Consider the following 19,779-nt stretch of genomic DNA (forward strand, 5'->3'; position numbering starts at 1 on the left):
TTTTGGTATAACAAACTAGCTTATGTTTTAAACCCTCCATGAGGGTAGTGGTTTCCCTAAAGGTAACAAGTCCCTGTGTGCTACAGTAAGACAGTAACAAAACATGAAGTATAGAAGTTCATCCTGTCATTATTCAGCTTCTGCCTATGGACACACAACTACGCTTATTTAAAGCGGTATCACCTTGAAACCTAATCAGCATTTTAAAAAGGACTTTGTAGCAGTTATTGGCTTTTGTCCTGGAGGGCTGAGGTTTGTTTTGTTTTGTTTTACATTCAGCATTTCCGTTTCTAGCTTACATTCCCCTGTTATTTTGCATGAGGAAAGCGTGAAACTTTAGAAAGGAGAACGGAAAGAGCTGCTTTTTAGTCTAACTTTTCAGTTTGTCGTAGGAGTTTTAAATGTGGTAGGAGTAAAACACCAGAAGTACTGCTGCCAAAGTTATATTCAAACTCGTCTTTCTTGGAGAAGCAGAAGAAGCCCAGGGAGAAATAAATTTGCAAATATGCTCTTCATGCTCTCCTTTCCCAAGATTTCTCTGAGATATAGCCCATCCTCTGTGGGTTTTGAGGTATATGGTTCCCAGGAGTGAAAAGGAGGGCCAAACATCTCTCCTCTTGGATCTCAGCATGCCAGGGCTTTAGTGTACTGCCACTTACGGCTCCGCTTTTTCACCTGGAAAAAGCGACCGCATGATGTAGACTGAGGAGCCCTCACAAATTAACTTGCCGTCACCAAGTGACGCCCAGAAAAGGTGTATTTAAAAGCTAGGCTCATTATAGAATCACAACAAACCCCTCATGACTGGTGCAGTAGACAGTGAGGTAGAGGGCGAGCCCTGGAAAGACAGAAGAAAAGTAGCAGTGAGTTCTGGGTACCTTTGTGCAGACGAAACAGAAAAACGCAGGCAGTGAAGTAATAGTGTTCCGTTACTAATGCCAGCAATAGATAATTGCAACAATTATCTATTAGATCATAGGTACTAATTAACAGATAATTGCGCAACTCCGGAAATCAATAAATAACTGATTCCCCTCAGAGAATGTCTTCTACATTTTTATATTAAAAAGACTCCAGAGTTGTAATGGATTAAAATCCTACGGAAGGGAAAGAAATGGCATCAGCCACTAGTTCTGCAGAAGCGAAAAGTAATACTGATAGAGTTTAGATGGAAATTTTCACTTTGTGTGTTTAGTTTGGGGATTCTTTTTAAATCATTCATACCAGCGATTTAGTTCTTAAGGCTGTTTCTTTGAGATTAAGTGACAGGACTTCTGTTACTCTTTTCTTCTTGGAATGCTTCTTGATAGTCTTACGTCAGCCAGAACTTCTGTCTCTGTCGCAGATGTGAACAATGACCGTAGCTAAGAAGCCCAAATCTTCAAAGCCTAAAAAGCCCTCTTCAAGGCGGTCTGGCAAATCCAAGAAACCAAGTCCTAAAATACTGATGTCACGCACCGCCAACTGGGGCCGGATAGTGCCTGCAGAAGATTCAAGCCAAGTCTTTGTGGCCGAAGGACGTGGAGGTGCTATTTACTGTAGATCATCTGAAAAATCTAAGGCTTTTGCCCCAAGAGATCTAAGTAAGTGTGCGTTCTATCCTGCCTCCATTGTCTTCAAAGCAAAAGTAGAAAATGCAGTTCTTACTTGTTGCACTGCTAGAGAAGGGGACTACTGTGAAGAAAGACTTCAAAAGCGAATCCCCTAAGGCAACTGAAGTGACTGATGTTACAGAAATTAATTTTGATATATTTACAGTCAACAGAGAAATATGGGGAGCTTTTTGTAATGCACAGATTCCTCCATGTCTTTTCTGTTTTGCAGAGAAAAGTGTTTGATTGTTGCTATTCACAGCTTCCATTTTTCACAGGTTTTTTGAAGGATAACATTGCTCAGGAAAAAATCTGGTATCTGTAGGGGTACCGTCATTCCTAGTTCCTAGTTTTTACGTTTTTACCGTATAATTTCAAGTCTAAGTTTGTGGTTTAAGTTATAATAAGGAAAAAAACAGTAGTTGAGTTAATCAGGTTAAAGATTATAGATGGAGAGGAACTTGGCATTAGGTGCTACAAACAGAATGGCAGTTAGCCTTGCCTTAGAAAAATTAAAATGGTTGACTAAAGTTTTTTTTTTTTTTTTTTTTTTTTTTCCCCAAAACATTGTGTTGACCAGCCAATTTGAATTTGTTGGTATTAAAGCTGTCTGCAATAGGTTTTTCTTGTTTGGATTGTAGCTAGCTCCTCTAGGTGCTCCTGCAGAATAGTACTTTTTTAAATACCTTTCTTCGAAACAAACAAACAAGATCTCTTTTTAAATTTAACTTTCTTGCAGTCGTTAATGATGGAATTGCTCCGCCACAGAGCATTCTTTTTCCACCTGAGAAGATTTGTATGGATTGGCAAGAAACACAAAGTGTTGGAGTTGGCCTGTACAATCTTGGCAACACATGTTTTCTTAATGCTACTCTACAGTGTTTGACCTACACACCCCCACTTGCCAATTACATGCTTTCTCTTGAGCACAGCCAGTCATGTGAGTACTTTCTAACAGTATTTTGAATCTGTTGGATAGCTCTGAAGGTGAAAGAACAGCAGTGATTCTGTGAGATAAGCTTATTTGCCTGATTTTACCTGTAGCAGCTGGCTTTGAGCACTGTATTAGCAGTGGGCTCCGAATAGCATATGGAGTGCAATTAATGCACCATGTTTTATTTATTTAGTTATTTGTTTGTTTGTTTGTTTGTTTATTAAAGGATCATTTATTGCTTCATGGGAATAATGAAGTGCATTGGACAGTAATGCATTTGGTAGTAATTTTAGAGAGTAATACATTTTGCAGCCTGTGGAGTTCACATTCCTGTCAGCCTTTACAACTGCGACTTTGCAGTAGTCTTTTAGATTTCTCATCACAAAATGCATTTGAATACAGGCTTAGTGGATATTTTTCTTCTGTCAAGTTGTGTGAAATGAAATGTTACAAGACTGTTGGGACATTGGCATCTTGGGAGAATAGAATGTAGCAAGGAGAGTGGATATTGTATCTATAGTTTAAATTGTACTTAGATGTTTGTAGTTCTGGATATTTCGCTGGACTGGGATGCTTTGCTCTTTCACTCTTCAGGTCGTGAACAAGATTTTTGCATGATGTGCACGATGGAGACTCACATTAACCAGGCCCTGCGTTGCACTGTTGATGCCATCGAGCCTACGCATGTTATCAGTAATCTCAGTCGTAAGTGGCTTCAGATGTGTTTCTTTTCGATAGCTTGTAATCTTCAAATAATTATTTGATGTGTCTAAGTGGTTTTAACACTCCAATGAAGAGAGATTTTAGAAATACAAGAATGATTTCATTTTTAAATGAGGTCAATACTATCATCTTCTTATTTAGGAATAGGACAACATTTCCGTTTTGGCAGTCAAGAAGACGCACACGAGTTCTTGCGCTATACTGTTGATGCTATGCAGGAAGCGTGCTTGAACGGAAGCACCGAGTAAGCATAAACAAGTTCACTTTCATACATTCTCTAGCACCTTCTAGTCCTTTATTTACTCTCAGAAATGATCTCTAGCACCTTTTAGTGCCTTATTTACTATCAGCAACGCAAGTCTACATCATCCTTGGTTTTCATCAAACTCTTTGAAGAGTTAACTCTGTGCCTTAAATCTTCTGAGGTCTGATTATAATTTATTTCCAGATTGGACAGATCTTCTCAAGCTACCACCATCATTCATCAAATATTTGGAGGATTTCTAAGATCGAGAGGTACTTGAAAAAATATTCCTGTCCTTAGAACTGATCTGTGTCTTTTGTCGGTAGTAAAGCAGTCTGTAGTTTGTCTAAAGTAGTATCTGTCAACAACTTGAATTTGGACAGTTAGTCTCCTTCACATAATGTTAAGCATTTATATTTTGCTTCCAGTGAAGTGCTTGAATTGCAAAGCAGTTTCAGATACGTATGAGGCATTTCTTGATATCACTTTGGATATAAAGGTAAGATGTTTTCTAAATATAATTCATGATGTTTAAGTACATGCATAACTTTCTAAATTAAACTTGTTTAACTTAAAAAACCAAACCACATATAATGTTAAAACATAAGAGCTTGGTGGTGCTAAGGAAGTGGATTGGACTTTCTCCTTCCGTGGAACCCATGTAAATAGTCTCCACATTTGTATTGGGTTTAAGGGGAAAGAATTCTCTTTCTGCAAAAATTATAATGCTGTCATACTTCTTTGTTGTTCTACCTCAATATACATCTAATTGTTAGACTGATGAATTTGTCCCCAGTATTGATGACAAAGCACACTATAGATGCTGTGTAGGCAACTGGGAAAGTATTTGTTCCAAAGTCAAATGCCTTCCAGGTGAGGTCAATGCTGAGCATGCTCTTTCTGCCTCCTTCTTCACAGTGCTCCTAGTAGATCGCTTGAGTATGTTAGTAAGATTCTCTTATAAACTACTAGTATGTGTCTGGAATTTTGAATTACGGTGACTTTGCGCTCTTCTTTCTCGCTGCTCTAGGCGGTTTCGTCTGTTAGCAGAGCTCTGGAACTCTTTGTGAAACCTGAAGAGCTGGATGGAGAGAATTGCTATAAATGTAGCGAGTAAGATTTTGACGAATTAGGTCTTAATCCTAGATGTCAGTTTTCTATGTTGCATGACTCTGTTGGACTACCTCTAAACTTTGGATCTACTTACAAGTTTTGTGGAAGTTTATAAAAGACTTGGATTTTTGTTTCTTTGGAGGGGGGAAGTCTTGTTCATAGGCATTCCCTATGGGTTTGCAATTCTCTGGCTTGTATTTTGCCATCAGAATTCAAAAAGAGCTACTTTTGTTCTTTCTCTTTATTAGCTCTCGACAGTACTTTTCTTGATGTAAACTGCCCAGTTTCCGTTGTTCTCTGGGCTAGTGGCTAATTTTCACTGCTTACACCGTAGGTCCTACCTTGGAGCGGGCAATGTGTCAAACTGAACTATTTTGTTTCAAAGGATGGCAGATGGGTTCAGTGTCTTTCCAGACAAGCTCAGTACATGAAGACTTCCTACTGTTAAATGTCTCCCTCCTGTAGAATGACCATGTGTTTCTGTTGTATTTTTGATGTTGATAGTCGACCTATGTTGGAGATTATTTGCAATTTCTAGCCCTGGGGACCAAGGCTCTCTCGTTCCGCTTTCAGTATTTGTATTTCCCTTGAAAGCTGAAAGAATGTATCCAGGATTGGAGTTCAAATAGCCACTTTTGTAGACCAAGAAATGGTACCTTGCCATCCAACCTGGTCATACCCTTTTGTGAGAGATTCCTGTTCCCGCTATGCTCTGAGTTGTTGGGAAAATTGACCTTCTTCTGTGTATTAACAAACCTGACACGCAGTGCATGGGTTTATGAAAAGAAAAAAGACCAACCTATTATGCAAGTAAATATCATTCAAATAGCATAGGCATGCGTGAGACATTAAAAGGAGTTTGTTTTGGGGGCGAAAAAAGAAGATGCCTTCAAACACTTATCTCTGCTTGTTTTTAAGGTGTAAAAAGATGGTTCCTGCATCCAAGAGATTTACCATACACCGTTCTTCCAAGGTTCTCACAATATCACTGAAAAGATTTGCAGATTTCACAGGTGGAAAGATCAACAAGGTATATTTACCACTGTAATGCAACTATATCATTGTGTAATGGGACATCCCCCAAAGCTGAAAGTTGTTAATATTTTCAGACAATAATTGTAGACTAACGACTATGGCTTATTCTTTCTCTTAATATCAATAAAGTTCCCGCTTGACAAGAAGCATATGCTTTCCTCTGAGAAGGCTGATTCATCAGGAAACAGTTCTCTGCAACTTCTAGTCTTAACCGTTGTTTATGGGAAGACTTATTTGTAGTGAATCAAGAAATATATTCGAGAAATATATTCTAGAAATCAATTCTAGTCTGTGTTTTTTGGAAGTGTTTTTCTCTGGCTAGTCCACGAAGTACTCTGGGATAATTTTTCTATCTTCTTGATGTCTCTTTAGGAGGTGAAATATCCGGAGTATTTGGACCTGAGAGCCTACATGTCGCAGTCAATGGGAGAACCACTGCTCTATGCCTTATACGCGGTGCTGGTACATCACGGTGTCAGCTGTCACTCAGGACACTATATATGCTATGTAAAGGTAGAAGTCAACAGCATTTCTAACAGGGTAAAGGTTGTGCTGGCAAACCAATTAAAGCATGACTAGCAGCTACTGTTTCTAGGGAAAAAGATTTCATTATATTTTTATTTGACATGTGTGTATTTTGTTCCTACCCGTGATTTCAATTGGAAAACGTGCAATTCACCTAAAGAAATCGTTGTCTTTATTTGCAGGCTGGTAATGGACTTTGGTATCAGATGAATGATGCTAAAGTAGTGCGTACTGACATTAAAAGAGTTCTTGGTCAGCAAGCTTACATACTTTTTTATATCAGGTAATAACAAATCTTAAAATGTGTTCAGAAGAGATTTACTTTCCTGTTATTGATATTTTTCTGTTTTGCAAGTGTTTTTCTTGCTATCCCGGGAGAAGATTATTATTTGTCTAATTCAGTTCTGTCTAACCTGAAATTCTCTGTGTCGTTTATTGTCTTTTGTTGCTTGGCCTTAAACTGCAGCACTCGTGTAAATTGCTATCTATGTGTTATCTGTAGCTGGCTACTTTAGAGAAGGAGAGAAATGAAGGTCATCTGTGGTGTAAGAATGAATTATTGCTCTGCAAGTGATAGTCTTAGTAGGAAGACTGTTCTCTACTTTTCAGTCTGTAGTCTTGGCGAAGCCTTCTGTAGAGAAGGCTTCCATATCGTATGAGCTGTTCCTCTAAAATGATAGGATGGGATTTAATCCAAGAGTAGGCTGAAAGAAAAACTAAACTACGATCACTGCTCTTTTCTGAAGGCGCTATGATTTGACACTTGGAGAACGTGCGTTTTACTTGCCAGCACCATCTTATCCCTGTTCATTCCCTCCTGGTCAGCAGGGGGCTAATAGTAAGCAGGCTGGATTTCTGGGACCACGACTTCTTCCTCATATGATTAAGGTAATTCAGGGAAGCGGGAGGGCAGATAACGGCACCAAACTGCTAGTGGGTTTGGGGTTTGGTGTGGGGTTTTTTGTTTGGTTTTCGGCATCTTAGTTTTGTTTTCCTTCCCACGCTGCAGCTTTCTTCACAGCCCTCATGCTACAGCCAGAGTCATTCAAACAGTGGTTACTGCTAAATTGTGCAGCCATGCGACTCCATTACTTTATACCTCCAAGACAGCTTTCTAAAGCACAGAGAGCTACGCTCTTTGACTATTTAAGCAGAGTGTACTAATCCTCAAATCATTTAAAAGAGGACTTGTTTTTCCTATCCTCGTCACTTTAGCTAAGACAGGGAAAACTAAATGTCTTATTCCTGAGCACCAGAACGATTACTTCAGGCTTTTCAGGGTATGTTTAAAGGGGAAAATAAATATATTTGGGAATAGCAGCAGGTAATGTTAAGTTGCTTGGCTGGTTTTCAAAGATGATGTTAATTTGATACCAATCTGCAGTAAACCAAAAGCAGGAATTGAATACGCTTATTGGACTTGCATTTATCCTTAAAGGGCAGTGTGTTTTTCTTTTTAGGTGTTAAGACCATTTGTAGAAACACTCAGTAGGAGAGTTTTGTGTTTCAAAATGTTACATGCAGTGTTTGCGTTAATCCATCTTGCAATTTCTTCTTTTTAAATACAGAATTCAAGCCGTTTAAATGGAAATGGATCCATAAAAGAGGACACAAAGACCACTGGTGTCACCCTAAAAAGGCCATCTTCAGCACCACCAATGGCCTGTGTTCAAAACCAGGCAATTACCAGGCCTTCAATGACTGATACGTCAAGAAAACAGAAGATCACCATCAGTATTCACAATAAATTGCCTGCTCGTCAGACTGTGTCACAGCCTGACTGTCTTAGCAGTGCTGTGGAGGATGAAGATCTCTACCAGGCTGTTCCTTCATCCACAATTACAAATTCGGTAATGCAAATGAAGCAAATGCAAACAAACAAAAAAGTTTCTGATGAAATTTTTGTGGAGCCAACAGTGAATGAAAATCCTAAACTCAGCTCTGATAACACAGTCCCTTATGGTGCAGAATCTTCAGGAAAATCTGAGGAGGAGTCAAAGGGCTTATTTCAAAGGAATTTGAAATGCAATGCAATGTCCTCTAATGGAATTTTGGTTGGAAAGGTAGTCCGTACATTGCAGCATTCCAATTCTTCCTGTCAGAATGCTGACAAAGGAAGATCCCAGCATGAGCTGCCAAAAACAGATTCACTAAATGGTGCTATTAGGTTAGTTACTGAATCTAAAGAAAACGGACTGAAACTTGATGATTCCACTTGCCGAGTTGAACCTGTTAAACCTTCTGAGATGTTCTTTTCTAAAACAAATGGATCGCTTGAAACATAGATTTGCTCCATCGAGAATTTCTCACCTACGATGTATTCGGGAGTGTTTATTGTGTTCCTAATTCAGGTGAAATACTGAGAAAACACAGCACACATGTGATCGTAAGACTTTGTGGTATTATCTCCTTAGAATTTGCAGACCTGAGCTTACATTAGAACTTGTCAACTTAAGCTCAGCTGAGATAAAAATTCCTAAGTTTCCTAAAGTAGATTTTGGGGGGTGAGTTGGGGTTATCTTTGAAGTGTAGATAATGCATACAACTCACAGCGGTCTTGCTTACCATTTAATGGAGACATTCTGACAAGACTAGTCCTCAGTACTACTACAAATAGTATTTTTTTGTCTGCTGACTTGTGCGTTTTAATTGCAGATGCCTGGAGCTATGCCTTCAGTCAATCGAGAAGTCATCACGGAGTCCTTCAGAGCCAGCCAGCTGAACAGCTTGTCAGAGGAAATGAGGTAAAATGAGCACAGTCTGATTAAGACAAGACTTTATGGAAGTTCGTTACAGTTTTATCTGTCTACTAATAGTATTTAATGGAAGGATTTAAATTAGTACAATTCCATACTGTGTGTCCAGTGTCACGAACAGAACTAATGATCAGCACTGAGCATATCACTCTGATGCAGGTTGGTGCCTCAAGGAGAACTTGTGTTCCTTTATAGAATGTTTTTCCATTTTTCTCCACTGTCTGGAGAAACACTGGCTGTTCCCCGCTCGCCCCTATGCCTTTTTTCTCAGAGCAGCAGGTGGAAGGAGACAGATGCGTTTGCTTTTTTAGTGCAATGGCTTCAGAAGCAAGAGGGGAAAAAGCACTTTCTCTGGGAGCTGAAGACGGTGTCCTAATCACAGGAGAGGTTTCTAAATGGCATATCATTGCGAGGGTTCCTTTAGTCCGGAGGTTTTTGTTTGTTTGTTTGCCTTTGGAAGGTTTTACTCTTAATATTCACGTCCTTCAGCAGAAGTGAGAAATGGGTTTTTATTTTATGCAGTGTTGCGGAACCTCCGAAATCTCCTGGGAATGATGAATACCTCGCCCAGTACCAATGTGATGACTGTGGAGACAAGGAGAAAGCAAGAAGATCAAAAGAACGTGACCTCATTTCAAAAGAAAATGTTTTGTCCGGCAAAGAGTCTTGTGAGCCTGGTGAGAAATTGCGGCAAACTTCCTCTCTCAAGTCTGACACTGAATGTAGCTCTAACAATCTTTCTTCCTTAGCTATTGCAGATAGACGCCAAGATACAAAGGACAAGACTAAAACCACTGAGAAAGAGCATTACCGAAGCAAGAGGGAACATGCTCCTAGTGAAGAGAAGGAGAGTCAAAAAGCAGGTCCTTCCAGCAAGAGGAGGTGTTCTCAGAGCGTGGAATTTGTTGAGCAAAAGAGTCACAAGCAGGAGTACTGGGAGGGAAGCAGGTACAGATCTTTCCCTCGTGAAAGAAACAGCCCTGAGAATGGCAGAAGAGCAGTCAAATATTCAAAGTACAGATCTGGCAGCGGAGGAAGATCAGAACAAGGTAGCAATAGGTACTACCGATCCAAAGGGGAAAGAAGTTGGAGCAGAGAAAGATACTATCGAGACGAAGCACGGAGATGGGAAAGATGTGGCTATTACAGTGATTACTATTCACCTCATGCGACAGGAGACAGTAGAGAGAGAAAGTTCTCTCACGGCGATTCAGCCTTTGACAGATTGACTGCAACTTACTACAGCAGGTCACATAAGCATTATCATTACAAAAGCAGATGGCCTCACGGTTCCCTCTTGAGAGAGGAAGATGTACGTCGCTTTAGCACACCCCGAGCAGACTTGCATCGTTGCTCGGTACCTCAGCAACATTCCGGAAGACATTCTCGTGAAAGACATGCGCTTCCACCTGTGTCAGCTCATTTGGAGAACTGTCGCCAGAAAAATGAAACAGAAGGAAACAGAAAAAGAAAATATACCCGTGCAGAAGGTAGTGAAAGTGAAATAGAAAGGAAAGACAGAAAGATAGAAAAGGAGCTTTTAGGTGGTGAAAAAAATGCAAAAATATCACAAGTTCTGGAAGAAAAAGAAGTCTAAGGATAAACATGGAGAGAAGGATTCCAAGTAAGCAAGGATTCCGGCATACTCCGCATTTTTTATCCTAATTCTTTTCTGGGTGCTTCTCATGTCTTCCTTTTTTTTTTTTTTTTTTTTTTTTTTTCTGGTAGTTTCTAAGTTCTTTAGATAGCACCAGCTGGCTGGGGATCATGTTGTTAGGTTGATCAGTGAAGACAGGAAAGCTCTTGCTGAATTGTGTCAGAGCACTAGCTTTGGACCACATAGTTCGAATCACATCCGTACACCATTCCAGATTAGGTTAAAAGATTTTTTCTGCTTGCACGTATTCCAGAGCTAGCCGTTGTTAATGATCTGTGTACAAACCAGGACCTATGGTCCTTCAATCTGACGGCTTAAGTTTGCTGCATCTAAAGTAAGTTGTGTGTGCACAAAGCACCACAAAATAGCTGACATGCTGCAAATCATCACCTGTGGTAAAATAAATCAGGTTTCATATAGGCAACAAGTGCCACATCTTTTTTTCCCTTTTTAACTTGCATGTTTCTTTCAGACTTCATGATTTGTGTTTCTGTGCGCTCCGCTTTGACAATGCCAATCGCAAGCGTAAGAAAAAGAAGAAAAAGGAGAAGAAAAAGAAGAAAAAGGAGAAACACCAGGAAAGCAAAAGGCTCCTTGGAACACTTAGATCCTCGTTTCCAGAAGATAACGCGGGAGAAGAAGGAAGAATCCCATCCTCCAGATGGCTCTTCATGTCAGTAATGCAGAAGTGAGAGCAGTAAACAACCTTACAAGGAAGGGAAGACTTCCAGTGCAGGCGAAAGCAAGAAATACTGCTCCATCGCATCCAACGACTATACTAAAGGTAAGCGGCCGCAGCGTGTGTGAGGAATTCCTTTTATATTAATCTCGAGATTATTTCAAACAGTCTTGAAGTGCTTGATGACTTAACAGTCTGCAGATTTATTATCAAATCAAAAAAAAACCCCACTTGGTAGACTATTTTTTTCCCAGTTTTGAATGGCCACTAGGAAAGAAGGCCTGAAATAAAGAGGTTAAAGGCAAATGGTTTTCATTTGGTTTGATGATGAAGTGGCAAACAAGAGGAAGAGTTGCAAGCTCCCTTCTTAAATTCAGTCCAGCCAAGTAGGAAAAGTAAATGTGGACGGACAGCTGTATCTTGGCAAAGAAGATAGTAGGGAGCAAGGAGGTTTAGCAGTCAAGATGGAAGGTGATGCCATGAGGCTTAGAGGCTAGTAATGTTCTAATGAACATGGCCAAGTCTTGCGCTGGGCAGCCTGCTTGGGTCCAAAGCCTGCAGTCCTCCCCAAGATGTCGGCGAGGGGCTGGTGAGCCGTTGGGACGGAACCCCCGTTGCCCGGGTTCCCCAAGCAACCGCCCCACTCTCCAGCCACCATGGCAGGTCCAGCAGCCGGCTCCCGCTCCTCCCGGGGCTGCGGCCCTGCTGGCGAGCCCAGCGCCCCAGAGCTCAGCCCAGCGGCCTTTTTCCCACAGAGGGTTTCCCCAGACGGCTTCCGCGGCTTGCGCAGACGCAAAACTCCCCCTTCGTCGTCCCAGCCGTGCCGCCAACGGTGGCTGCCTGGCTGCTGCCCTCCCTCCCCGGAGCGACGGCGCTGCCCTTGCAGCCCCCGCAGGTACCCACCCTCCCCTCCGCGCTGCCCCAGGCCATCGTCTGGCACGTGGTGCCGGGGGTCCAGGGGCAGGTGCTGCAGCTCCCCGCCGGGGTGCAGCTGCCACCTGGGGGGCACCTCCCAGCCCAGGGGCACCACCTGCAGCTTGGGCAGCTCCCCGCCGGGGGGCAGCTCCCTGCTGTGGGGCAGCTCCCCGCCGGGGGGCACCAGCTGCAGCTGGTGCAGCTCCCCGCTGTGGGGCAAAACCTGCAGCTGGTGCAGCTCCCCGCTGTGGAGCAAAACCTGCAGCTGGTGCAGCTCCCAACCATGGGGCACCAGCTGCAGCTGGTGCAGCTCCCCGCCGGGGGGCAGCTCCCCCACACCGCTCCTCCCTGTGCCCCCTGTGTCCATCAGTGGGGACAGCCCATGGTGACGGGGACACTGGTACCCCACCATGCGCTGGGGCTGGGGCCCAGGGCCGTGCTCCATGGGGAGCTCCTGCACCCCGCAGGCACCTGCCTGTTGCAGGCCCCCGCCCAGCGCAACCCCCCGCCACCCCTCGTCCCGGGGCCTCCGCTGCGGGGGCAGGCGCTCCCCACGCCCCGCACCCTGAGCAGCAGCCGGGGGCAGCTGCCGGAGCCCTGCTTGCACGCCGTGGGGCTCAGCGAGGACCAGGGGCCCCCGCTGCCCGGCCCCACTGCCCCCAAGCCTGCCCAGGCTCCAAGGACCGCCAGCACCCAGACGGCGACGCCTGACGGTGAGTTTGGGGCTGGCACAGCCGGCCGCTGGGCGCCCCACACCCAGGGGCCATGGGAAAGCTGACATCGCCCGTCTTGGGGGATTTTCTTGCTTCGTCCTCAGCGGCGACAGCCCCGCAGGTGCCTGAGGAGCCCCCGCAGCTGCCCGAGCTGGGCCCTGATGCCTTTGCCGAGGCCTTTCCAGAGCTGGCAGGGGACAGCCAGCAGCTGCAGCACATGCAGGACGAGCTCCTGGCCGACCTGGACATCCCCATCCCCGGCATGGAGGAGCTGCTCAGCTGGCTCGATGCCGTGGAGCCCCAGGACGCCTTCCCCGATTTGCCCAGCAGTCCTGCCCTCAGCCGCTTCCTCTCGCAGCTGCCCGACCTCTGCGAGGACATCGAGGAGCCGAGCACGCAGGGACTGGAAGCCACAGGAGCCCTCGGTGAGGTCCCCTCAACCCCTGGGCTGCGCCCCGAGAAGCTTGAGGGTGGGCTGTCGCTGCAGTCCCCCGTCGTGCCAGCAGTGAGCCCCCCGCTCAGCCCTGCAGCCAGTCCCCTGCCCAGTGCGCTTAGGAGCCCCCTACCCAGTCCACCCCTGAGTCCCCCCAGGAGCCTCCCTGACACCCAGCTCCTCAGTGCCCTTAGTAGACCCCTGCCCCAACCCCCCCAGCGTTCCCTCAAGACCCGCCCCAACCCCAAGGTCCCCAGTGCCCTTAGTAGACCCCAGCCCAAATCCCCCCCGAGTTCTCCCAAGAAACGCCCCAACCCCAAGGTCCCCAGTGCCCTTAGTAGACCCCAGCCCAAATCCCCAACGAGTTCCCCCAAGAAACGCCCCAACCCCAAGGGCCGCAGTGCCCTTCGTAGACCCCAGCCCAAATCCCCCCCGAGTTCCCCCAAGAAACGCCCCAACCCCAAGGGCCGCACTGACCATAGGAGACCCCTGCCCAAACGCCCCCTGGGTCCCCTCAAGAGCCCCCCGCCTGCCCCTGCGTCCACCGGCACCAAGCGGGGGGCCAAGCGCCCTGCGCCCAGCAGCACCCCCGGGACAGCGCAGAGCTGCCAGCACAGGAGGCCGACGACAGAGAACCCCCCCGGCAAGGAGAGGAAGACGCTGCTGGGCCAGGCTGGCCAAGGCCGCAAGAGACCGTGCCAGGGGAAGACGGCTGGCAGCAGCACGGTGGCTGGCAGCAGCAGGGAAGCAGGCAGCAGCGGGCAGCAGCTGGCGATCAACAGCAGCACGGCACCCAGCAAGAGAGCGCGAAGCCCGGGGGCTGCAGGGGGGCAAGGAGCAGCGGCGCCACCTCCCCGCAGAGCGCGGCTGCTGCCGGAGACTCCGAGTGGGGAGCCCCGTGCCGTGCGGCCCCAGGACAGGCTCTGTCCCCAGGCCAGCGGGGCCAAGACGCTGCAGCGCCAGCAGCCGGGGACAAAGACCCCCAGCGAGACTTTGCAGCCGCTGGGGGCCAGGGCCAAGGCGCTGGGGCCAGCGTGCCAGCTGGCCTGTGTGCAGCCGCAGCCCACCTCCAGCAGCCCCAGCAGCATGCCCAGCGCCCCGCCGACAGTGCCAGGCTCCAGCTACCCGTGACCGACCTCGGGCTTCTCCTCGACGGCCCCCGCAGCACCCAGGCAGGCACAGAGACCTCTGCAGGCACCTGCTCCAGCTTCAGCCACGCTCCTCAGCCCTTGCCCCTCTCGCTTGCCCTCTCCCCTCTCTCGTGCTGGAGCTAGGGGATGGGCTTGCCACTCACAGGGATGGCAACAGCGCCAATGGCAAATGCGCGCGCGCCTCACCCAGGAAGGTGGCAATGGCAAGCTGGGGAGATGCTGGCAGCAGCTGGGCTGGGAAAGCTTGGCCATGGCAACTGCTGCTTGGGACACCAAAGGGCTGAGAGACAAGACTTGCTTCTTCTTTCGGGGCATTGCTCTTCTTTCCTGCCTTCTGGATTAAATTCCTCTCCTTAGGTGGTCACTCAGCAAGGCCTCTGCCTGCAGAGCACTTCTTCTTGCACTGGCATGCCAAGGGGATAAGAACTGGGAGGTCTTTGGGATAGCAAATGATCAGTGGGATGGGAAGTGATGATGGGGATAGCAATTCATTGGAATGGGACAAATGGGTTTTATTTGTATTAAATTTAAATTTTTAAATTTTCATTTAATTTATTGGTTTTCTTATTTATTTAATTAAATCCACTTTATTGACTGTGTTGTACGGTATGGCATTGTTTTATTATTATAAAATTATAAGTATTTAATAGTATTAAATATTTTTATATATTAATATCTTATAAACTGTAAGTATCATTATTTATTATTTTGTTGGTTTTTATTCCTTTTCTACCCTATTAAACTCTCTTCATCACAACGCACTGGTTTGGACTTTATTTTTCCTTCCGAGTCATTCTGGATTCACTCCGGATGGGGGGACACTAGCGAACGCCTGTGTGCTTCAGATCCAAGGTCACCTTTGCCCTCATTCAAGATACATATTTGCATCTGTTGTTGTGAAACAAAATTAACAACAGGAACAATAAAGTTACCTACTTGCTAGCAGCAGCTCTACATTTGCTGGGGTCTGCTCTGTGCATTTTGAAGACCATTCCATGCTCTTCAGCCCCTTCAGGAGGAAATGTATGGTTCTAGGAAAATGCGTCTTGACCTGATGCAAAGCTGTGACGCAGCCTGCAGCTGCTGCAAGCCCTGGCATTTTACCTTTAGCCCCTCCAACAACTCTGATGTTCCCTGCATCGACTTCAACCACTGCGGCAGGACCTGAGGCCCCTCAAAGCCTTGTCACACACCCTGCGGCCCCTCCAGCCCCTGGCATGTTCCCTGCAGCCCCTCCAGCCCCTGGCATGTTCCCTGCAGCCCCTCCAAGCCTGGCACAGGCCCTACAGCTGGCTCCGGGGACGACCCCGCTGCTGTCTCAGGCACCAATACACACAAGGGGAAGGAATGCATGCAGAAGTCATCTCGTTTCGGAAGGGCAGAAAGTCCTCCCAAGGAGGGGAAGGAGCAAGAGGAAGGCGAGGCAGCCTACCCCAAGGTAGGGCCATCCCAGGGCACAGGAGGCTGTTGGAAAGGAGAGCAGAGAGAAAAGCAGCAGGAAGCAGGTGATCCCCATCCCTGGGTGAGCTGCGAGCCATGGGACAAGATTGCAGCTGTCCTCCAGGCGAGCACATTGTCAGCTGGCTGCTGCGCTGCTGGGATAGCAGCTGCGGGAGCCTGGCAGCAGAGGGCAGGGAAGCCAAGCAGCTGGGATCCTTCTCTGGGGAAGGGGGCACTGAGAAAGCGCTTGCAAACAGGGCACAAGCCCTCAGCCTCTGGAGGCGTGAAGGAAAGGGATCCCTTCTGGGAAGATGCTGTGGGCTTGCTGAGGCTCGAAGAACAGACGGTGCTGGCTGCTACCAGCGTGCTGCAGCAGCGGCAAGACAGAGCCGTGGTGGTTTTCCTCAGCTGGGCAGCTGAGCTCCAGCACAAGCGCTCTCTCCCTGCCCCTCCTCCAACGCCAAGGGGAGAAAAGAGGCTGGCAAGGGCTCAAGGGCTGCCAGAAGGACAGGGAGATCACTCCACAAGGAGCGTCATGGGCAAAGCAGGCTCAGCACAGCCTGTTCCAGTCCAGCCCGGGGCCTGCTCCTGCGGGGGCTCTCCACAGGCCGCGGCCTCCTCCAGGCCACAGCCACCTGCTCCACCGGGGGCTCCTCCAGCCACAGGGGGGCTGCAGCGTGGAGATCTGCTCCACGGGGGACCCATGGGCTGCAGGGGGACAGCCTGCTCCACCAGGGGCCTCTCCCTGCACAGGCCGCAGGGGAACTGCTGCTGGGAGCCTGGAGCACCTCCTGCCTCCTGCTGCACGGACCTTGGGGGCTGCACAGAGCTTTCTCACTCCTCCCTGAGCCAGACGCTGCTGGGCAGCAGCTTTTGTTCCCTTTCTTAGATGGGCTCTCCCCCAGGCGCAAACATCATCCTTTTGCTCTGCGTTCTGGGCAGCAGCGGGTGGGTCCCTCCTGGAAGGAGCCTCCTGGCAGCGGCCCTGAGCTCCCATGGGGCAGCTGCTGCATTCTCCTCACAGAGGACACCCCTGCAGCCCCCCGCTCCCACAGCCTGGCCACGCAAACCCAAGCCAAGACACCGAGCGAGCCTCCCTGATTGCCAGCCAGCAGCTGGCTCAGCCTGGGACCCCAGGCCAGTGCCCACAAGACTCTCCTGGGCCTTGAAAAGCAAGCCTTGTGGGGACGGAGCACCCACAAAGAACGGACTCACACAACAGGACTCCTTGCCAACACCGCCTCACAGACACCTGGGCCTTGAGCGGGTAGCTCACCTTGAGCGAGCTCATTTCCTTCCCAGTAGCTGAAATGTGCCCTTTCGGGGGCATTTGGGGACTACAGCGTGCTGCTGAGAGGGATGTTGGAGCTCCTGCAGGGCAGTGCTTCCACTAAGGCAAGGCCTTTTCTGCATCTTCTACTGCCCTGCAAGCGAGGATGCTTGGGGCACACAAGAAGCTGGCAGGGGACACAGCTGCAGGGATTGCAGGGATTCCTAAAGTCATAGCCAAATACAAGAAAGACAGGAGGACGTGATGCTTCCGAGAGAAAGGAGCTTGCTTTGGGGTCCAAATCCGTCCCTTTTTCAGGGAAGGAAGAGATGTTGTGCATTTCTCTCGTCCCCCTGAGACAGCCACTGGGTGACGATGGTGCCAAGTGTCTGGAAAGAGACCTTGCTTTCTCAGGCCCAGGTGTCCAGCTGCACACCAAGGCCGTCCCTGGCTTCCAGGCGCAGTTGCCAGGCCCAAGGCTGAGCTCCCCTGCGAACCCCCAGCCCAGCAGACCTTGCTCCTGGCATTGTGGAGCAGCCATTTCACGGCAGCCTTTTCTCCTGGCAGTCAGCTTTGCGCCGAATGCTCTGTCACCGGGATGCCTGAGAGCTGTGGCAGCTCAGCAGAGGGTCACTGTCAGCCTTGGAGCTCACAAAGGTGGGTGGCCGCAAGTGCCCTGAGCGTCCAGCTCGCAATGAGGACTGCTGTGGCACTCAAATTGTCACCTGTTTGCTGCGATGCTGGGATACCTGCTCTGGTAGCCTGGCATCAGAGGCCAGGGAAGCCAAGCAGCTGGGATCCTTCTCTGAGGCAGGGGACACTGAGAGTGGAAATGGAAATGGGGCACAAGCCCTCCGCCTCTCAAAGGAACCCCTCAGATGTTTAGGTATAGTAAACTTATGTGTATCTGTGTGACTCTAGACCACAACATGTTAGTGTTCTGGTTTGTCCACTGCTTTGTTGTGGGGGCTTTGAGTTGGCCTCTACTCTTTAGGTGAATGCTGACTTCATATCTATGGTGCACTTTATTCTTAAAATGGGAAGTTTCTACCAATTTCCTGTCCAAAGTTCCTCATAAGCCAACTGCAATCATCATTTCAGATGTATCTCCCAACTTACACATTTCCTATTTCTCCTTGATATTTACTCAAGAAATGCATTTTCACAGAGACATCATATTTTTCTCTCAACTGGCATCTGGCTGAGCAGAATGATGTCCTTTAATTCCCTTCCACACAATAGGCAACTTGTTCCTTCTGTCTTCTGAACACTTCCTCCTAAGTTCAATGTGAATACAAGCGGCAGAATTTTGCCTCATGTCTTAAATGTGTGGCAGGGCTGCCCTGTCAGGTATATTTATACTGGAGAAAAAAAAAAAGAATAGCCATACACACCATATAACCACTTAACTTTTTCAGTTCTTCTGTTAACAGTGCATGAACATGGGGTTTTGTTGTTTTATTGTTTGTTTTAAACTCCTGACTGCCATATAGCAAACATGACAAAAAAAAAAAAAAAAAAAAAAAAGAAAAACAACAAAAAAAACACCCTTTGTTGAGAATCTCTAAGCATGGCTCTACTTTGTATTATCAAATGTCACTTCACCTGAACCATTTCAATCACAAGGGATATCCTTCTGTCAGGCTCGGTAGTACTTCCCAACTTTATGTCACCTGGAAATCTCAAAGCTCATATGTAATTTTTAGTCTTCGGCCACCACGTCCATACTGAACATACCTAAATTTGAAGTCATCTCTGCTCTGAATAGGAGGTTGGGTTTTCAGAGGTCCCTTCCAGCCTACATTTCTCCATGAGTCTTTGCCTCCTTAGCAGCTGCAGTTTCAGAACTGTCTCTGAGAATCACTACAGGGAACCTCTCCTTTGCCGGTAATTCCCTCTTCGAACAGTGTGAACAATTGCAAACTCCCTTGATTCACTTGCAGCCCCAAAGCCCAAATCCATAGATAATGTATCAGAAGCTCACAGAAAGTGAAATAGATGTAGTTCATCCCCTGTGTAGGGGAGCACTGGTCCTACAAAGGCAAGCTACTAAATTCTCTGGAAACAAATTAGCTTTAATAAATTATCTTGTAAATTCCACATTACCCGCTACTTCCCTAGTCTTATCTCTTCTTGCTACAAAACTTTGCCCAGCGTTGATGTCAAACTAACAGGCCTGCACTTGTCTGGATCACTCTTTACATTCTCCTGGACAGAAGTGTATTTGTTACTCTCCCATTCTGGGGACTATCCCTGATTTGCACAGTTGTGATGTATTTTTCCTACTTGACTTGTTGTTCTGTGTGCCAATGCTGTTAATAGGCTAGGTAGATATCAGCTTGTCATTTTTCACTTGAATCACTGTAGATTTTTATTTCACCTCAGATGATGTTGTGCCTAGTGCCCTACCCTCATTTGCAATGGGAATCCTGTCACTGCCCTTAATATCACATTGTTGTTGCTGTTAGATGCAGGAAATAAGATTTGCAGTATTTGAGACATCATTAACTTTTGATCTATTTTTGCCTCGAGTATGCAACTGTCCTAATTTGTTCTCTTTGTTCCCCCTGGGTTCTGTGGCTTAAGTATCATTTACTAT

At 47.1% G+C, this 19,779-nt stretch overlaps 2 protein-coding genes across 2 annotated transcripts; both read left to right on the top strand.

The window, feature by feature from the left end:
* Positions 1-1,354: 1,354 nt before the first annotated feature.
* LOC311428636 (ubiquitin carboxyl-terminal hydrolase 42-like) lies at positions 1,355-8,914 on the top strand (the record flags this gene model as incomplete). Its single annotated transcript, XM_084539990.1, has 13 exons — positions 1,355-1,583; positions 2,332-2,532; positions 3,121-3,231; positions 3,391-3,493; positions 3,698-3,765; positions 3,922-3,992; positions 4,524-4,606; positions 5,525-5,636; positions 6,014-6,154; positions 6,349-6,449; positions 6,913-7,054; positions 7,735-8,016; positions 8,822-8,914. The coding sequence occupies 13 exons, from the start codon at positions 1,355-1,357 to the stop codon at positions 8,912-8,914; spliced, it is 1,737 nt and encodes a 578-aa protein (XP_084396116.1).
* A 1-nt stretch (position 8,915) lies between these two features.
* On the top strand, positions 8,916-10,550 carry LOC311428637 (uncharacterized protein; the record flags this gene model as incomplete). The annotated part of the gene is given in 4 exon segments (XM_084539991.1): positions 8,916-8,924; positions 9,494-9,599; positions 9,672-10,474; positions 10,476-10,550. Coding segments are annotated over 4 exon segments (993 nt in total).
* Between the last annotated feature and the right edge of the window lie 9,229 nt (positions 10,551-19,779).

The sequence above is a fragment of the Aythya ferina genome, assembly GCF_964211825.1.
Source record: "Aythya ferina genome assembly, contig: HAP1_SCAFFOLD_104, whole genome shotgun sequence".
NCBI lineage: Eukaryota > Metazoa > Chordata > Aves > Anseriformes > Anatidae > Aythya > Aythya ferina.